The 16,711-nt window shown below is 37.7% G+C and overlaps 1 protein-coding gene across 1 annotated transcript in view; it reads left to right on the top strand.

Moving 5' to 3' along the window:
* LOC135219178 (leukocyte receptor cluster member 1-like) overlaps window positions 1-16,711 on the top strand; it is a 73,111-nt gene that overhangs the window by 37,535 nt on the left and 18,865 nt on the right. The window contains exon 3 of the mRNA XM_064255715.1: window positions 11,902-12,001. Within this exon, the coding sequence (XP_064111785.1) occupies window positions 11,902-12,001 (100 nt within the window). The remainder of the gene's footprint in view (window positions 1-11,901; window positions 12,002-16,711) is intronic.

Below are 16,711 nucleotides of genomic sequence, written 5' to 3' on the forward strand. Positions count from 1 at the left end.
CAGAGTAGTTAGCTACCAGAAAATGTGAAAAAGACTAGTATTGAAGACAGCTGAATAAGATGAATTTTTTTTTAGTCTTCCTTGCATATGAATATATGACAACTTAAATTGGAATCTGTTTCTAATATTTGGGGTGCCTACACAAAGTACTTTACTAATTTTGGTGGGTAAACCAGCTGCCGAGTAGCTGTTTAAGTAAAAGTATGTTCAGCTATTCTAGGTTGTGATACTAATTTTGGCGGGTAAACCAGCTGCTGAGTAGCTGTTTTAAGTTAAAATATGTTCAGCTATTCTAGGTTTTGATACAAATTTTTGGTGGGTGAACCAGCTGCCGAGCAGGAGTCCCATAGCCTTATAAGATTCCTGATCTTTTGCTATTAGGAAATGTTCAGAAAAAAGTAGCACTGTATATATTAAGAAATTCAGTTGTATGGAAATTTGTGGCTACATTACTGCAGGGAAAGCCTAATTTACCAACCAGCAATGGGAGCTTGAAGAGACCTATTTGAGAGTAATGTTTTTGTTTTACTGAGATACATGAAAACTTTACAGTAGACAAAAATTAATAATTTACACCTGTAGCCAAAATTTTTGTATGATAATACTGTACTACTGTAGTATACAATATTGTAATGCTGGAAGGTAAGTTTAATGAACAGCTTTGCTATAGCACAAAGAATTCTTTGTAAGGTACTCTTTTAATAATAATAATAATAATAATAATAATAATAATAATAATAATAATAATAATAATAATAATAATAATAATAATAATAATAATAATAATATAATAATAATAATAATAATAATAATAATAATAATAATAATAATAATAATAATAATAATAATAATAATAATATAATAATAATAATAATACTATAAATACCACTCAGTCAAATTGGAGGACTGTGATAGAAAAAAAAAAATCTAATGTTTCTGCTTATGCTCTGGTGGTCATTTACAGAGTGAATGGATTGACTTGCCAGTTACACAAGTATAGTATATAGGAGGTGGGGGGGAGTTGTACAGTTGACAAATTGGTTAGTGTACTGAATTTTGACCGATTTTGTTATCAACCCGTGACCAGTCAAAGTTCAGTCCACTAATCGATCTGTCAGCTGTACAGCCCCCTCCCACCTTCTATATATACCTGTGTAACTTGTATGTCAATCCATTCACTCTGTAAATGACCACCAGAGTGTGTGCCAAAATGTTGGAGGTAATAAAATGAAGACAGTAATAATAATAATAATAACAATAGTAAATAATAACAACAACAATTATAATAATAACAATTAGCATCAAACACATAGATGAGGCTGGATACAAATACCTGGAAAGGAGAGATTTGAAACACTAAGAGATGAAGGACACAATCAGGAATGAATATATGCAGAATTAAGGCGATACTCAAGTCAAAACTCAATGCTGGAAACATGATAAAAGCCATAAACACAGGGGTAGTACCAGTAATTACCAGTAATTAGATACAGTGCAGGAGTAGTGCAGTGAACAGACAGACTATACATAACATGATAGGAGGGAGGGAGAGGTCTACTAAGGATAGAGGATTGAGTCAATATCGAAAGCAGATCACTGGAGCAATATCTGAAAACCAGTGAAGATGAGTGGCTAAGGAGTGCATGGGAAGGACTGATAAAAGTAGATGAAGACCTAGAAATATACAGTGACAGGAGAATGACAAACAGAACAGGGGAATGGCACAGCAAACCAGTGCATGGACAGTACATGAGACAGACTAAAGAACTGGAATGCAATGAAACATGGCAATGTCTACAGAAAGGAGAACTCAAGAAGGAAACAGAAGGAATGCTAACAACAGCACAAGATCAGGTCGTAAGAATGAAGCATGTCATAAGAATAATACATGGAAATGACATCTTACCCATATGCAGGAAGTGCAATATGAAAGACGAGGCCATAAACACATAGCAAGTGAATGTCTGGCGCTTGCACAGAACCATACAAAAAAAAAGACATGATTTAGTAGGAAAAGCTCTCTCCACTGGAGCCTGTACAAGAAACATCAACTATCTTGCTGTAATAAGTGGTACAAACACTAACCTGAGGGTATTCTGACTTGTTCAGAATATGTAGAGCATTTAAAATCATGAGAGATTGCATAGCATAAACGAATTGAAATGTACTAATCTAATCATAGCCTAAGTTTTATGTTACGGCACCCAGGTTACTTCACTCGTATTCAAAATAACACTTAAAACATGGCATTGCTCTGTGTATATTAATTGATAAATTAATGATAAAAACTTACTGTTAATTCAAATGGTGGATTTGTTATTGTTAGCCTGAATTAACATTGAGATCAACTTAAGCACAATCTCTACTTCGTAACCCTCATCTAAAGGACACCACAAGAAATTCTTATTATACTACTTAGATATGCATATCTTCTAAAGGAATTTCCCTAAATGAACTTTTAGATGAAAGGGAATATGTACTTAAGTGGATTTGGAGACTCCAACAACTCCCAGAAATCCATACAAGTTGTGTCCACTCTTATTCAGGATATTTGGGATCTTAACTATGGGATGACTGCCTTGTCATGCATTTCCTAATTAAGGTTTGGCTAATTACCAAACCTACATAGACAAATGAGAACTGATCATTTTCACTCAAGCACTGCTAACATGTACATATATTTAAAATTAAATAGATAAAACAACCAAAGACAATGCTTTTCACAACAAAACATATTTTTCTTCCACACAATATACATTTCCACTTTAACGTAATTAAGGAAAACACACAAAACTGCACCACAACTTGCAGTAAAGTACAAAAGTACAATCTCTCTTGCCAAAGTTTTGACAGAGGGAGTGATAAAAAACAATCTGGTAAAGATCATCTGGGACATGGTATCAGAACAGGTAGTGTGATATGTGTCAATAGTCCAGGTTTGACGCTGATTGACAAAATCAAGAAGAAAGTGTCACTCATTGATGTGGCAACACCATGGGACACCAGAATAGATGCAAAAGATAGAGGAAAAATTGACAAGTATCAAGACCTGACAATAGAAATAAGAAGGATATGGGATACTTGGATTTAATTTTGTAATTGGACTAAATTAGTAAAATTCTGTCATTTTTCATGTTTATTAATGTTTTGTTTAACTCTACAGAAGCAATGTTGGTTTGTTATCCACTTAATATGATGTTCTTAAGCTTTTAAATTTGCTCGCCTTCATAGCTCATTGTATGGATATTGTTTATGTTGGAGGGGTACTTGGCAAACCTCCAGAAATGCAATAGTGCTTGAGGCTGGCCCATTGTTGCCAGATTGGGCTATAGATCACAAATTGGACTTTAATAATCTGCTGCTTACAATTTTTTGGGGCTTCTTTTGATTTGACTTGGGGTCTTTTATTCAATTTGGGCTTCTTCCATATATTTTTTATCATCATCATAATAATAATAGTAATATAATAGTAATAATAATAATTATAATAATAATTGCATTAATGCCCATACAATGCTCATTTTGCCTTATTAGCCATCAGGAGCAAGGTCGATCTGGCCACTTGCGCTCTTGATCACCTTCTTTCTCTATGCACTTATTTTAGTCGTAAGTGACGACCAGATGATTTTGAAGGTGATGAATGTAGTTAAGATTCAGCAGATGAAAGTGATAAAGATCAAACTTATGTGCACCAAGATATTAATGATGAATCTGAAGATGAAAATTAAGAGGAAGTTTCAGCAGATGAAGAAGTTTTAGCTCTTGGAGAGGGTGTAGCCTCCAATTCCTCAGCTACCTCTATTCTCCAACACCATCTCTAACATCATGGCTTCATTCTCAATCAAAAAAAGTGTAGAAGAAGAGTTAGCCAAGTGTTTCTCTCTACCGATGACTCCGACATTGATGATACCCCCATCTCATGCGATAACCCAACCCAATCTCTGACACCACCACCAACAAGAGATAGACGTCGTTCATTTCTCCGAACCAGGTGGCAGGGAAGGTAGGGCTGGCTGTGTCATATAAACAAAGTTCATGTAGTGTTTGATCATGTTTGATCTTATAAGAAATAGATGCAAAGAAGTGTTTAATCCCTTCCATAATGTGGTCATAGATGAGAGCCTTGTTTTTGGAGAGGTAATATTTCATTTAGACAGTACATTCTTTCTAAATTTCACAGATTCGGATTGAAACTGTTTGTTTTATGTGTCAAACTTGTTTTGTTCAAGATCTTATACTGTACACTGATACTGAAACAGAAGTGACACTCAACGAAACTGGGGTTATCTGGCGGTGTAGTGCTAACCCTTATGGAGCCTTATCTTGACAAAAATCTTGTATTATTTCTTGATAATTGGTATAGGTCTCCAGCCCTCTTTCAGTGTCTGTATTCCAGGAAGACAGGAGCCTGTAGTACTGTAAAAAGACAACGAAAAAATATGCCAAACATCTCTCCCATTGTCCGAAGGGGGAAGTAACACACAAGCAACCAAATGATATCCTTTCTGTTCACTGGAGGGACAAGCGGGAAGTTTCTCTCCTCACATCTATTCACAATCCTCACATGATCCTCAGCCAAAATGTTGATCCTTGTACTCTGGAAAGAATAACCAAACCTGAATGTGTCATTGATTATAATACTACAATATGCAATTGGTAGAAAAGTCGGGTGCAACATTATTTATTGATTGTGCTCGTAAGACACTAGTAAAATAGTACAATAAACTTTTTTTTCACATAGATATCACAATGTTGGATGCACAAATACTGTTTACACTCAAGACCCATAAAAAATGTTCACTGCCAGATTTCATAATTGAAGTGATATGCCAGCTGTTAGAAGATAATGCTGTCGAACGCCCCTCACCTAGTTGTCGCTCTGCTGCTGGAGATCCAGCCTGACTTTCTGCACGTCATTTCACTCGTACAATGCCAGTGCCACTGGGTGCCAAAAACAGTGTGTAAAAAAGGCTTGCTGTGTCTGCCGACATAAAAAACGTTGACCACAGCAGAGAAAAGACACTTGCTTCCACTGCTGTGAATGTGATGTTCCACTATGTCTGGAACCATGTTTTGAAGAATATCATACTCGTAGAAATTTATAAAAGTGCTAGAAAAAGAAAAAGAAAATATAGTTTGTAAGTTGTATTACTGAATAAAAAGTAAAATAAATTTGTTTCTAATTGCAAATTTATAAGAGATGGCTATAGTATTGGGAAAAAATGGTTGATTAGGGGACCTATAAGGGGAGGTATGGAGGGTCAAAAGAAAAAAAAGAAAAAAAAAATGAAAATGGACAACAACACGATGAGGATTAGGTTTCAGCTGCCAGCTGTGGGATACGCCCCTAATGCAAACATCTGGTTTTGGACCTTTAAACGTGAGTTGTCTGCTTCTTAAATGTAATTTTCTTTCTTTTGGGACTATTTTGCATTGATTAAGCCAAAAAGATTATTTTTGATTTTTTGTAAAATGAGGGAGTAAACTTTGTTTACAAGTATGTAACCTCTTACAGGTTAAGCAATAAGTTCATTGGCTCCATCACCAAAGGCTCTCATTAGAATTGCTGTAGTTGCAGAGGTGAGGAGTGCTCTGGATGCATACATACCTGTCCAGGTTTTAAGTGTTGGTCAGGTGATGCCTTGACCCAGTACGTATAGCTCTTAAGGGACAAAACAGCTTGCATCATTTACATTAGTGAGTTAGTTGCAAGAGCTATTGGCTTCAGTAACCAATACAGGAGATTGATGCTTGGATGAGTTGTCTTGTGGTGAAAACCTGGTCATGAAGGATGTAGCAAAGCATCTATTGTAATTCTGACATGGAAGACTTTGAGGGGAGAGATTGTGAGGATGCCCTTTTACCCAGTGAACATAATATCTTTATACTACAGTAGTACCTCGAGATACGAAATTAATCCGTTCCGAGGCGGCCTTCGTATAATGAGTTTTTCGTATCTTGGAACATATTTTACATGTAAAATGGCTAATCTGTTCCAAGCCCTCCAAAAACACCCCATTAAATTTCATAATAAAGCTAAATTGACCTATAAACAATGAAATACTACAACAATTTGGACCATTCAATACCTAAATTAAGAATAAAAATCCAAACCTGTAAATAAAGTGTATATTAGTGCACAAGAAATATTATTACTGTAACGTAAAATGTCGAAGCTTACCTTTCGAGTGAGGCTATCTCCGAAAGTGCTGACAGAGGAGGAGGAGGAGGACAAACGGCAGATACGTACACTTAACTTTACGAAACATATAAAAAAATGTCAAAAAACAAACTAAACTTTACAAAACACATTAACAAAACTGTAACACTTAACTTTACAAAAACTTAAAATAAAATATTTATTTTGTCTTTTTTGATTTTTATTTTTATTTCGTTTTACTTTTTTATAGTTTATGTAATTTCAATTTCTTCACCACCGAATGGATGCCAGTCCGTTTACGGAATTTTTCGAACCACCCATGAGAAGCCTTGAACTCTGGGGTTGCCGTTGATGTCCCCTCTCCGCCGTCGTCTTTGGCTTGGGCAATCAAATCGCCGAAAATAGCGCTGGCCTTCTGGCAGATTGCCATCTCGGTTATCGTATCGCCATCGATTTCTTTGTCCTCGATCCATACAAGAAGCAGCCTTTCCATTTCGTTATGCACATGGCTCCTCTTGTTGGACAAAATAGTGACGCCCTTGGAAGGTGTAGCTGCTTTGATGGCTTCCTTCTGCTTAAGGATGGTGCCTATCGTCGACAGATTTCGGCCGTATTCCTTAGCGATCACACTCAACCGCAAGCCAGCTTCATACTTTTTTATTATCTCCATTTTTGTCTCCATAGAAAGCATTCTCTTCTTTCTGTGAACTTCAGCAACTTTCTTGGGACCCATGACTCTATGTACTGTACGTAATTAAGTTACGTTCTCACAACACGATAAAGTAGCACAACACGATAATATGTACGGACTGCAACGAAATCACTAACGAATTTACGTTACTAAACGAAATCGTTGGAGCGAACGAATGCCGATTGCGTACGGTAAAGTTTCGGGTGCGAAGTGGCTGAGGTAAAGCACGCCAACACGTAGTACGTATGTATAGAAGATGCATGATGGGAGGGATGCTGTCCAATTAGAGAGAAGGATTCATGGCTTGGCTAGCATCAGGAACCAATGGGAGAGCAGGAGGATGGTGGGGAGTCTACTATAACTAAGATGGCGGCGTGCAGCGCGAGTTTCAAAATTGTTATGGGGCGAATCTCGGACTTTCAGAAACCTTTCGTATCTTGAAAACTTTTCGTATGTAGAGCAGTAAAATTTTTCGTCTTTGCTTTCGTATCTTGGATTTTTCGTAAGTTGAGCCTTTTGTATCTCGAGGTACTACTGTATTTCCAAAGTTTGTATGTCTGTCTCAGAGCAGGATTGTAGTGTAGGTGAATATAATTTTTTTTTGTAAATTTGAAGTGCAATATGCTTATTGAGTAGGCTGAAAATGGAGGTTTTTAGAAGTTCCAGTCAACATTTTTTGCAATTTTAGGGACATTACTCTTTGATATCTGTCAGCATTTTGAAACTCAAAGGAGTTAACAGAAATTAAATTAGTTTGCAACCTTTACTGGTGTTGCAATATTAATAACAGTTACTGGAGGGGAATAATGTAATCTGTCAACAAATGGATAACTTCATGAAACTAAGGTATAGGATAAACTAAACTTAGAATAAAACCATAGCAGATTTAGTAGAGGTACAGGTCCGAAGTACCAGCTTGATAGTTTAACTTAATAATAATTAACAGACAGAGGAAAATTACAACTGAAATGATAATGAGTCCATCACCATCCACCTAAGTAGAACTACAAGTAATTGCAGTTTTAATTCATATGAGCACAAAAATTTTAAGATTATTTTTATGCTTCATAAAAATAACCACATGCCATACTTCATGAAGAATGACTTCCTTGCATCCTTCGGACTTACATATACTACTGTCTGGTCTACTTATTGTTCATACGTAAGCAAACCTTCGGTCTTCACAATAGGATAATTTCTTGCGCCCAGCTGGATCCGGTTAAAAAACAGATGAAAGCAAGGAATTTTATGATATCTGGCAACGCATGCGTAGGTTGGGTGAAGGATGGTCAAAGACCATTCACCTATGATCACGCATCAGTCTTTCTTTTGACCACCTGGGCGAGAGTTGTGTTAACCTCTCTTAGCCTTTTCCCAGTTCATTGCCTGTTTTGCTTGTGTTTAGTGTGTGTGTGTGTGTTTGGCTGATATTATGGCTTCTACTCCTCAGCGTCAGTGTATGTGCCCCGGAGTTCCAGGTTTTCTGTGTTCTCATTTTCTGGCTTCGGCAGCGACCGACCCTCACATAACGTGCAGTAGGTGTCATTCTAATTTTTGTACTATTTCGAATCCTTGCACGGAATGCCGGGCATGGCCTAAGGAGCAGTGGAGGTCGTTTTATGGCAAGAGAGAACATCGAAGGGTTTCGACTCTTCCTACTTGGGAAGGTTTTTTGCCTCTTCCTGATGTTTCGTCTCCTGCAGTAGTCAACCCCCATGGTAGTGTTGTCCCTGCGTCTCCTTCCTTTTCTTCCATTGATTTGTCGATGGAAATATCGGGAGGCTACCAGGCTAATGTTTGTAATGTAGCCCCTTCTTCCTCAGGCGATTATTTGATTCCTGAGAAGGGTGAGGCCTTTTCATCAATCTCTTCTCTTCCAGGGTCGGAGGCATCCAAAATGGCAGCGATTTGGAAGACGTTCGGGCTGGGGGTCCCCCGTTCTTGGAAGGGTTGCTAGCGCATTTTGTGGAGGCTCGCACCCCCCTCTCCCCGGTCTGGGGACGCTTCAGGCGTTTGGAGCTTGGAGGACAAGCAGCAACATATCAACGTCTTGGAGTTGAAGGCGGCTTTCCTGAGTCTGAAGGAGTTTCGGGGGAAGGTAGAGAGAGGGTCAGTCTGTCGTTCTTATGTCGGACAACACCACGGTGGTAGCCTATGGGAACAAACAGGGAGGCCTGGTTTCGCATCAACTTCACGCCTTGACCGTCGAGCTTCACCAGTGGGCGGTCAGCAATTTGGTAGAGCTCTCAGCCAGGTATATCCTGGGGAAACGGAACGTGGTCGCAGACAAACTCAGTCGCCGGGATCAGATCCTAGGCACAGAGTGGTCCCTTCATCAAGTGATGGCAAACAAGCTTTTCCAGATTTGGGGGAGACCCATGCTGGACCTTTTTGCGACACGCTTCAACAGGAAGCTGGAGGTGTTGTGTTCAGTGGTTCCAGATCCTTTAGCATTGGCAGAGGATGCATTCCAACATCCCTGGGACAACCTGGAGGTGTATGCCTTCCATCCGTTTTGTTTGATCCGTCAGGTTCTGAACATGCTGATGAGTTCACAGGGTCTCAGGATGACTTTGGTAGCCCCTCTGTAGCCTCAGGCACAATGGCTTCCCAGATCTGCTCTCGTTGTTGTCAGAGGTTCCGAGGGAGATTCCCCTTGGCGACATCTACTGTGTCAGCCCCATGCGAAAGGTTCCACCAGTCAGTAGAATCCCTGTCTCTTCATGGTTGGAGGCTATCAAGTATCTCCTCCGAGCGAGAGGCTTCTCTCAGAGAACAGCTGGGCACACGTCCAGCAGTATTAGAAAGTCGACCTCTGCGGTTTACCAAGGCAAATGGGTGATCTACTGTGATTGGTGTTGTAAACGGGGTTTTTCTCCACTCGCGACCTCTATTCAGCAAATAGCAGACTTTTTAACCTTCCTCAGAGACGAGAAACGTTGGTTGTTTCTGCCATTAGAGGCTACAGGGCGGCCCTGAGTTTGGTGTTACGCCTTAAGGGTATCGACATCTCCTCTTCCTGGGAATTTTCCCTGCTAGTTAAGGGGTTTGAGCAGTCGAGTTCTCCTAGAGAGCTCAAGGTTTCCTTGGTTCTTAAGAGCTTCACTAAGAGTCCATATGAGCCCTTGTGTCGCTCATCTGACAGGAACCTGATGCTCAAGACAGTTTTCCTTCTGGCTTTGGCATCTTCCAAGAGGGTAGGAGAGCTCCACAGTGAAGCACACCAGGGGTTGGGGGTTGATGTCCTTCGAATTTGTCCCGGAATTCGTGGCCAAGACCCAAAATCCCTCTGTGCATGATGACAGGTTCACTTCATTTTCCATTCCATCATTGACTGACTTTGTGGGTGGTGATGCTCAAGAGCTTTTGTTGTGCCTTGTCTGAGCTCTGCGTTGCTATCTTAAAAGGACTCGGCACCTTAGACCAGGCTACTGCAGACTTTTTGTTAGCACAGGCCGTACAAAGAAAGAGGTGTCTAAGAATACTATCTCTTTTTGGATACGGGAAGCCATCAGACAGGCATACTTGACTCTTGATGATTCTACCACCACGTCTGTGCAGGCTAGAGCGCATGACGTTAGAGGTATTGGTCCCTCTCTGGCTTTCAAAAAGAACTTGGCTGTACATAGAGTGCTGAGCGCTGGTACTTGGTTACACCAGTCCATGTTCACCTCCTTCTATCTTAAGGATGTTGCCCACAGATCTTCAGACAAGTTTTCCCTGGGTCCTGTGGTGGCTGCCCAATAGGTTGTGTAACTCATGGTTGCCCTTAACAGTACACCTTTGTATCTTACCTAAGATGATTGTGTGGATGAGAGAATGAGTGAGTTGGCTGGTCTCCTTTTTTCTCATGTACCTTTCCTTCTTCCTTCGGGCAGTTTAAGGAATAGACACGTCATTTGCTGGACTGGTTTGATACAGGTGAGTAAGGTAGTCATACTGATAGTGTGGTCGTGTAATATACAAATATCTTACCTGCTATTTGGTAGCTTATACTCCACTCCTTGGCAAGGAGGGGTTGGGAGTAATACAAACCCTGGTGTCTTGGTTTGTTATTGGACTGTCAAAGTTTCTCTTTGGTTCCCTATACAATGGTTATCCCATATATCATTGTACGTCACTCAGGGTCTGAGTCGTTAGATATCAATTTATCTAGCTCCTCAACGGGCTTCAGTCCCTCTCCAAAAATCATTCCTTTTGAGAGCTGGACTGGTGGGTAGGCCCCCAACCAGTCTAGGATGTTTTATACCTCCCTCCAAGTATGAGTCTAATTGTTAAGACCGAAGGTTTGTTCGCTTATGAACAAATGACAAATTTTCTAAGACAATTTGTACTTTTCATAGCTACAAACCTGAGGTCTTAACATTATACTGCCCGCCTCTAGCCGCCCCTCTGTGTGTTAAGACATCCTGAGTTGGGAAAGACTGATGCATGATCATAGGTGAATGGACTTCAACCAACCTTCACCCGATCTACGCATGCGTTGCCAGATATCACAAGATTCCTTGCTTTCATCTGTTTTTTAACCAGATCTAGCTAGGCTCAAGAAATTATCCTATTGTTAAGACCTCATGTTTGTAGCTATGAAAAATGCAAATTGTCTTGGAAAATTTGCCATTTTAATAGTTAAGAAATTTTATCAGTTGATATATGGGACTTTTCGTAATGAGAATTTTAACATCTCAGTAAACTACTGCTTGGGTTTACTACCTGTCAATAAAGTATCGCTTTGTTTATTTTCGTCAGGTTTCTTATGCATGGTTAGTGCACCTTAATTTGTATTTTAGGGTATATGGAAATTTTAGGGGATTATGTGTTCAAAACAAGAATTGATTAGAGATTTGAATATAGTTTTCAGTGTTTTTATAATCTGAATATAGTTTTCAATGTTTTTATAATTTTTTTAAACTATTTAAAGTGGTCTTGATACTTTTATCTAAAAAAATGACCTAAGGATTTCAGTAGATATCGTACAGTGATTTGATTGTAGACTAGGTATAAGGTTTACCTCATTTTATGTTCATTGTTCTAAAAAAATAGTTTTTTGCAGGTGGCATGTTAGGACCAAGGATAATATTGCCAGGGTCAGGAGGGATGAAGCTGCAGCAGCAGAAGAAGAGAAAGAGAGGATTCGTAGACTTAAACTTGCGGTAGGTCTTCTACTAAGTAGTATTGCAAGTGTTTTGTACCTTTATTTTGCCTAATACGTAAAGTTACGTTTAAAACAGATGGTTATAGGATGCAACGTTATATATGTAAAGGCTAATGGTATAGTCAGTACGTAATTGGTTTATTGACTTTGTACATCGGCCTCGCAAGAGTGATCAGCATCATCATGATGGTAGTCAGCCTAATGCTGTAACCAAGCCTAGGTGTGGTGACACAAGACAAATAATACAGGAGGTAAAATAAAATAGTCAACATAACCTTGAAATGAAGCTTTAGATGAGTTTCCTTAAAGAATACAAACAACTGTACTGAGAGAATTCCAAAATTCGCTACTAAAGAAAGCAACCATTCTGTGCTGATCAGTTTGAGTATCACCAGACTCCTGAGAGTAAATGTGGGAAGTGGTAACTGACTACATATTTGCTTTAGAGGAGGTGGTCACTATGTCTGATGCTGAAGAGAGTTATGTAATTACCAAAGTATGACCAAAAGAAGAGAAAGAGCAAGGCCATTTTGTCTTATTGAGAAGGGAAAGCACAGGTAAAAGAAAATCCAGCTATGAAAATCTATAGACTTAGAGAGTAAGTAAGGATTTTGAGAAACGTGCAGGTAAGATTTTGTTGCTTATTACAGTACTTTTGACTTGTTAACCATTTCTGGAATTTGATTTTATGAAAGGAATTTATCATCACCTCCTACATCGATTCTTGCTTTATCAGACTTTTTTTTAGAAGAAAAAAGTAAAGTCTGGATCAGAAGGCTTCCAATTACTTCCATGTCCTTTCTTGTAAAGGATTTCATATTGCACGTGTAATCTCTCACAGTATTGTGAGAGAGTTTTCAATTCTTTCCATCTAACTTCCAAAGTGATGCCATGCTTTTGTCTTGAGGAGTTTGCTAGATGATATTAGAAAAGCAGTGGTAAAGGATTTCATGCTCAAAACTTATGTTAATTTTTGTATTTGCATCATCTAAATGAGTTATTGGCCTTACTTATCAGCTGAGGTCAACTATTAAAAGGAAATGGGCAGTCATTTACATAAATTGTCAATAGAACCTGCAGTAATGAGTGTGGTTGTGTTTAACTTCTTTTTCCACTCACTACCATCATGTCAAAATGTATGGCAAGTGATTATTGTTTTACATCCTTAAAGGATAAACATCTTGTTGAAATGAGACCGTTGATTAATCACATTTGAACTATTAATATGCTGGTAAATTATACAGGATGAAATGGTCATTTGTAAAATCAGCATGAAAAACAGACTGTATGAATAACAGTGTTGTAGTGAAGGCCAAGTCTGAGTCCGTACTATCTGAGTCTGAAACCGAGTCCAAATTACCAACCTTGGGGTTCAGTGCATGTTTTAATTTTTATTTTGCCACAATCACTGCAAGGGTCAGTAATGTGAAGAAATTTAACCTTAATAATCATATATGATAGAGGGATGGTAATGGAAATTAATGTTTGTTTTGGTGTTTAAGTAATCAAGTCATAGCTTTGTGCATTCTTCAATCTTCATCATAGCCAAAAAGTCACTCATAATTTAATGTACGGTAGTATGCATTGCTGCTATGTTAATGTTTACAATGATATACTGCTGCTCAGCTTATCTTCACTCTATTAGATGACAGACTGCAATGTCTAGGATATTCAGAGGTGGAATGAGGGTACATATATATATAATTGATGAGTTTATAGAAAAAAAATCCATAAATAAGAAATTGTAAAGTAATAAAGAAGTTTGAAAACTCAAGCCAAAGATGCAAAGAACCTTTTTGCACTATTATAATCTCTCTTAAAATTACAATTATCAGCAGTATAATAATGCCCGTAAGAATGTTCTAAATTTTATTGTACTAATTAACATTACTGGTACTTGGCGATATGATATTTTGGCATCTCAGCAGAGCCTGGATGCTATAATTGCAAAATGTGTAGCATGCAGTAACTGTAAGATCGCATGCTCTAAGGGGGGAGGATATATTGTCCAAGTAGAAACCAAGTGGGAAATCTTTGGGCAAAGGTTAAATTATATTTATCATTTCTTGGAAAAGGAATACGTAGAATAATGAGCATATCCAGATAGGAAAAACAATATTGCAATGACGTAAACATATTTGGAGTATATGGAGTACAACTTGTAGCTTTATGGCATTATTAGACTTCTGTTTTTCAAGTGTTGAGAAGTTTTGGAGTTAAAAGTAACACCAAGAACTATTTAGTATTCAGTAACATGGTGTGTATATAGTACTGTCTTGTTACTTTTGCGCAGTGAATTATGGCCTGAGAATGGTATAAAATCTCATAGAGCATTAACCACCTGATCTGTTGTGGTTCTCTATTGTGGATGGCAGCCACTTTATTTTGCGGTAGGGATCTTTGATTTCAAGGCCAACCATGATGCCACCAGCAGACTTGGATGTTGCAGAACATTCATCACCCACATCCCTTCCAGTGAGTTCGAAATGGAGGGTCTTTGTGAAATTGTGTCACACTTGCCTTTCTTATGCTTTCATTTCCTCAAATCTCCACTCATCTCCAGCCCAACATTTTATAGTTCTCTTTCAAATAGGTCAGGTCTTTCAAGTCTTCTGGTGCCCAGAGGAGGCCAGTGACACTGTCACATACTGTTCTCCGTGGGATGGTATAAAGGACACCTCCAAGCTACTCCGTTTCCCTTCATCTCTATCTGAGATGTGCATAGGATTTTATTAATTTTTTGTAATATGGATGGCTTCCTTTTAGTGTTGTAAATGTTGATGTCCATAAGACTGAGAGTGGCTATAGTGAAATTTTGACTCAGTTTTCAAGTTTTGTTTGTCATATGCTGTTTATTAAAGCATATTTTTTTATTATGTATTCATTTGTTTTTTGGTTTTGTCTTGATTTTCTTCCACATACCTCTTCATGGCTCTGTTTTCTCCTGCTGCAGATTTGGATACTATGCTCTGTGAAATCTGGCATGTCAAGTTAATGGACTCTTTGTTTTATGAAAGTGTGCTCATCAACCCTTTAACGCCAATTGAACGTATTAAACGTCAACAAAAATTGTCTGTCGGGTGCCGAACCGACGTACGAAACCTCGACGAAAAAAAGTTTTTTTTTTAAATTCGCGGAAAAATAGTTATAGGCCTACTAGGCGAAAACTTTTGAATCACGCTCCTTGGGGGATGCTGGGAGTTCATGGATCAAGCTGCTGTTTTGTTTGCAATCGTTACCCAGGCGTGCAAGCGCAAATTTCTTTCTTCTCGCACTAAAAAGCATCAGCGACACATCTCAGAAATGATTTCATCACTTTGACATAATTTTTGCACCATTTATATTAGCCATTACATAAAGTTTTATATATGAAAATGTGGGTAATTTCATGTAGAATACAACAAAAAAACAACTCAAGGTTGTAGCTTTTATCAGTTTTGAAATATTTTCAAATAAGTAACGATAAGTGCCAAAATTTCAGCCTTCTGTCAAATTTGACTCTACTGAAATGGTCGAAAAATGCAATTGTAAGCTAAAATTCTTATATTCTAGTAATATTCAATCATTTACCTTCATTTTACAACAAATTGGAAGTCTCTAGCATTATATTTTGATTTATGGTGAATTTATGAAAAAAACTTTCCATACATCCGCATGGTAACTCTTCTGAAAAAATCAGAAATTTTTTCGTCCGATTGTCGTAATGTTTGCACAGTTTTATATTAGCCGTTACATAAAGTTTTATATATGGAAATGTGCACAATTTCATGTAGAATACAACTAAAAACAACCCATGGTTGTAGCTTTTATCAGTTTTGAAATATTTTCATATAAATAACGATAAGTGCCAAAATTTCAACCTTCAGTCAACTTTGACTCGACCGAAATGGTCGAAACCGCAATTGTAAGCTAAAACTCTTACATTCTAGTAATACTCAATCATTTACCTTTATTTTTCAACAAATTAAAAGTCGCTAGCACAATATTTCGATTTATGGTGAATTTTAGAAAAAAAAATTTCCTACATCCGTGCGGTAACTGCCGAAAAAATAATAAATTTTTTCATTGGGTGGTCGTAATGTTTGCACAGTTTTATATTAGCTGTTACATAAAGTTTTATATATGAAAATGTGCTTAATTTCATGTAGAATACAACAAAAAACAACCCATGGTTGTAGCTTTTATCAGTTTTGAAATATTTTCATATAAATAACGATAAGTGCCAAAATATCAACCTTCGGTCAACTTTAACTCGACCGAAATGGTAAAAAAATGCAATTGTATGCTAAAACTCTTACATTCTAGTAATATTCAATCATTTACCTTTATTTTTCAACAAATTAAAAGTCTCTAGCACAATATTTTGATTTATGGTGAATTTATGAAAAAATCAATTTTCCTTACGTCTGTGAAAAAATCATAATTTTTTTCGTCTGATTGTTGTAATGTTTGCACCATTTTAAATTAGCCGTTACATCAAGTTTTATGTATGAAAATGTGGGCAATTTCATGTAAAATACAACCAAAAACAACCCATGGTTGTAGCTTTTATCAGTTTTGAAATATTTTCATATAAATAACGATAAGTGCCAAAATTTCAACCTTCGGTCAACTTTGACTTGACCGAGATGGTCAAAAACGCAATTGTAAGCTAAAACTATTACATTCTAGTAATATTCAATCATTTACCTTTATTTTGTAACAAATT

Source organism: Macrobrachium nipponense, chromosome 1 (assembly GCF_015104395.2).
Source record: "Macrobrachium nipponense isolate FS-2020 chromosome 1, ASM1510439v2, whole genome shotgun sequence".
Lineage (NCBI taxonomy): Eukaryota > Metazoa > Arthropoda > Malacostraca > Decapoda > Palaemonidae > Macrobrachium > Macrobrachium nipponense.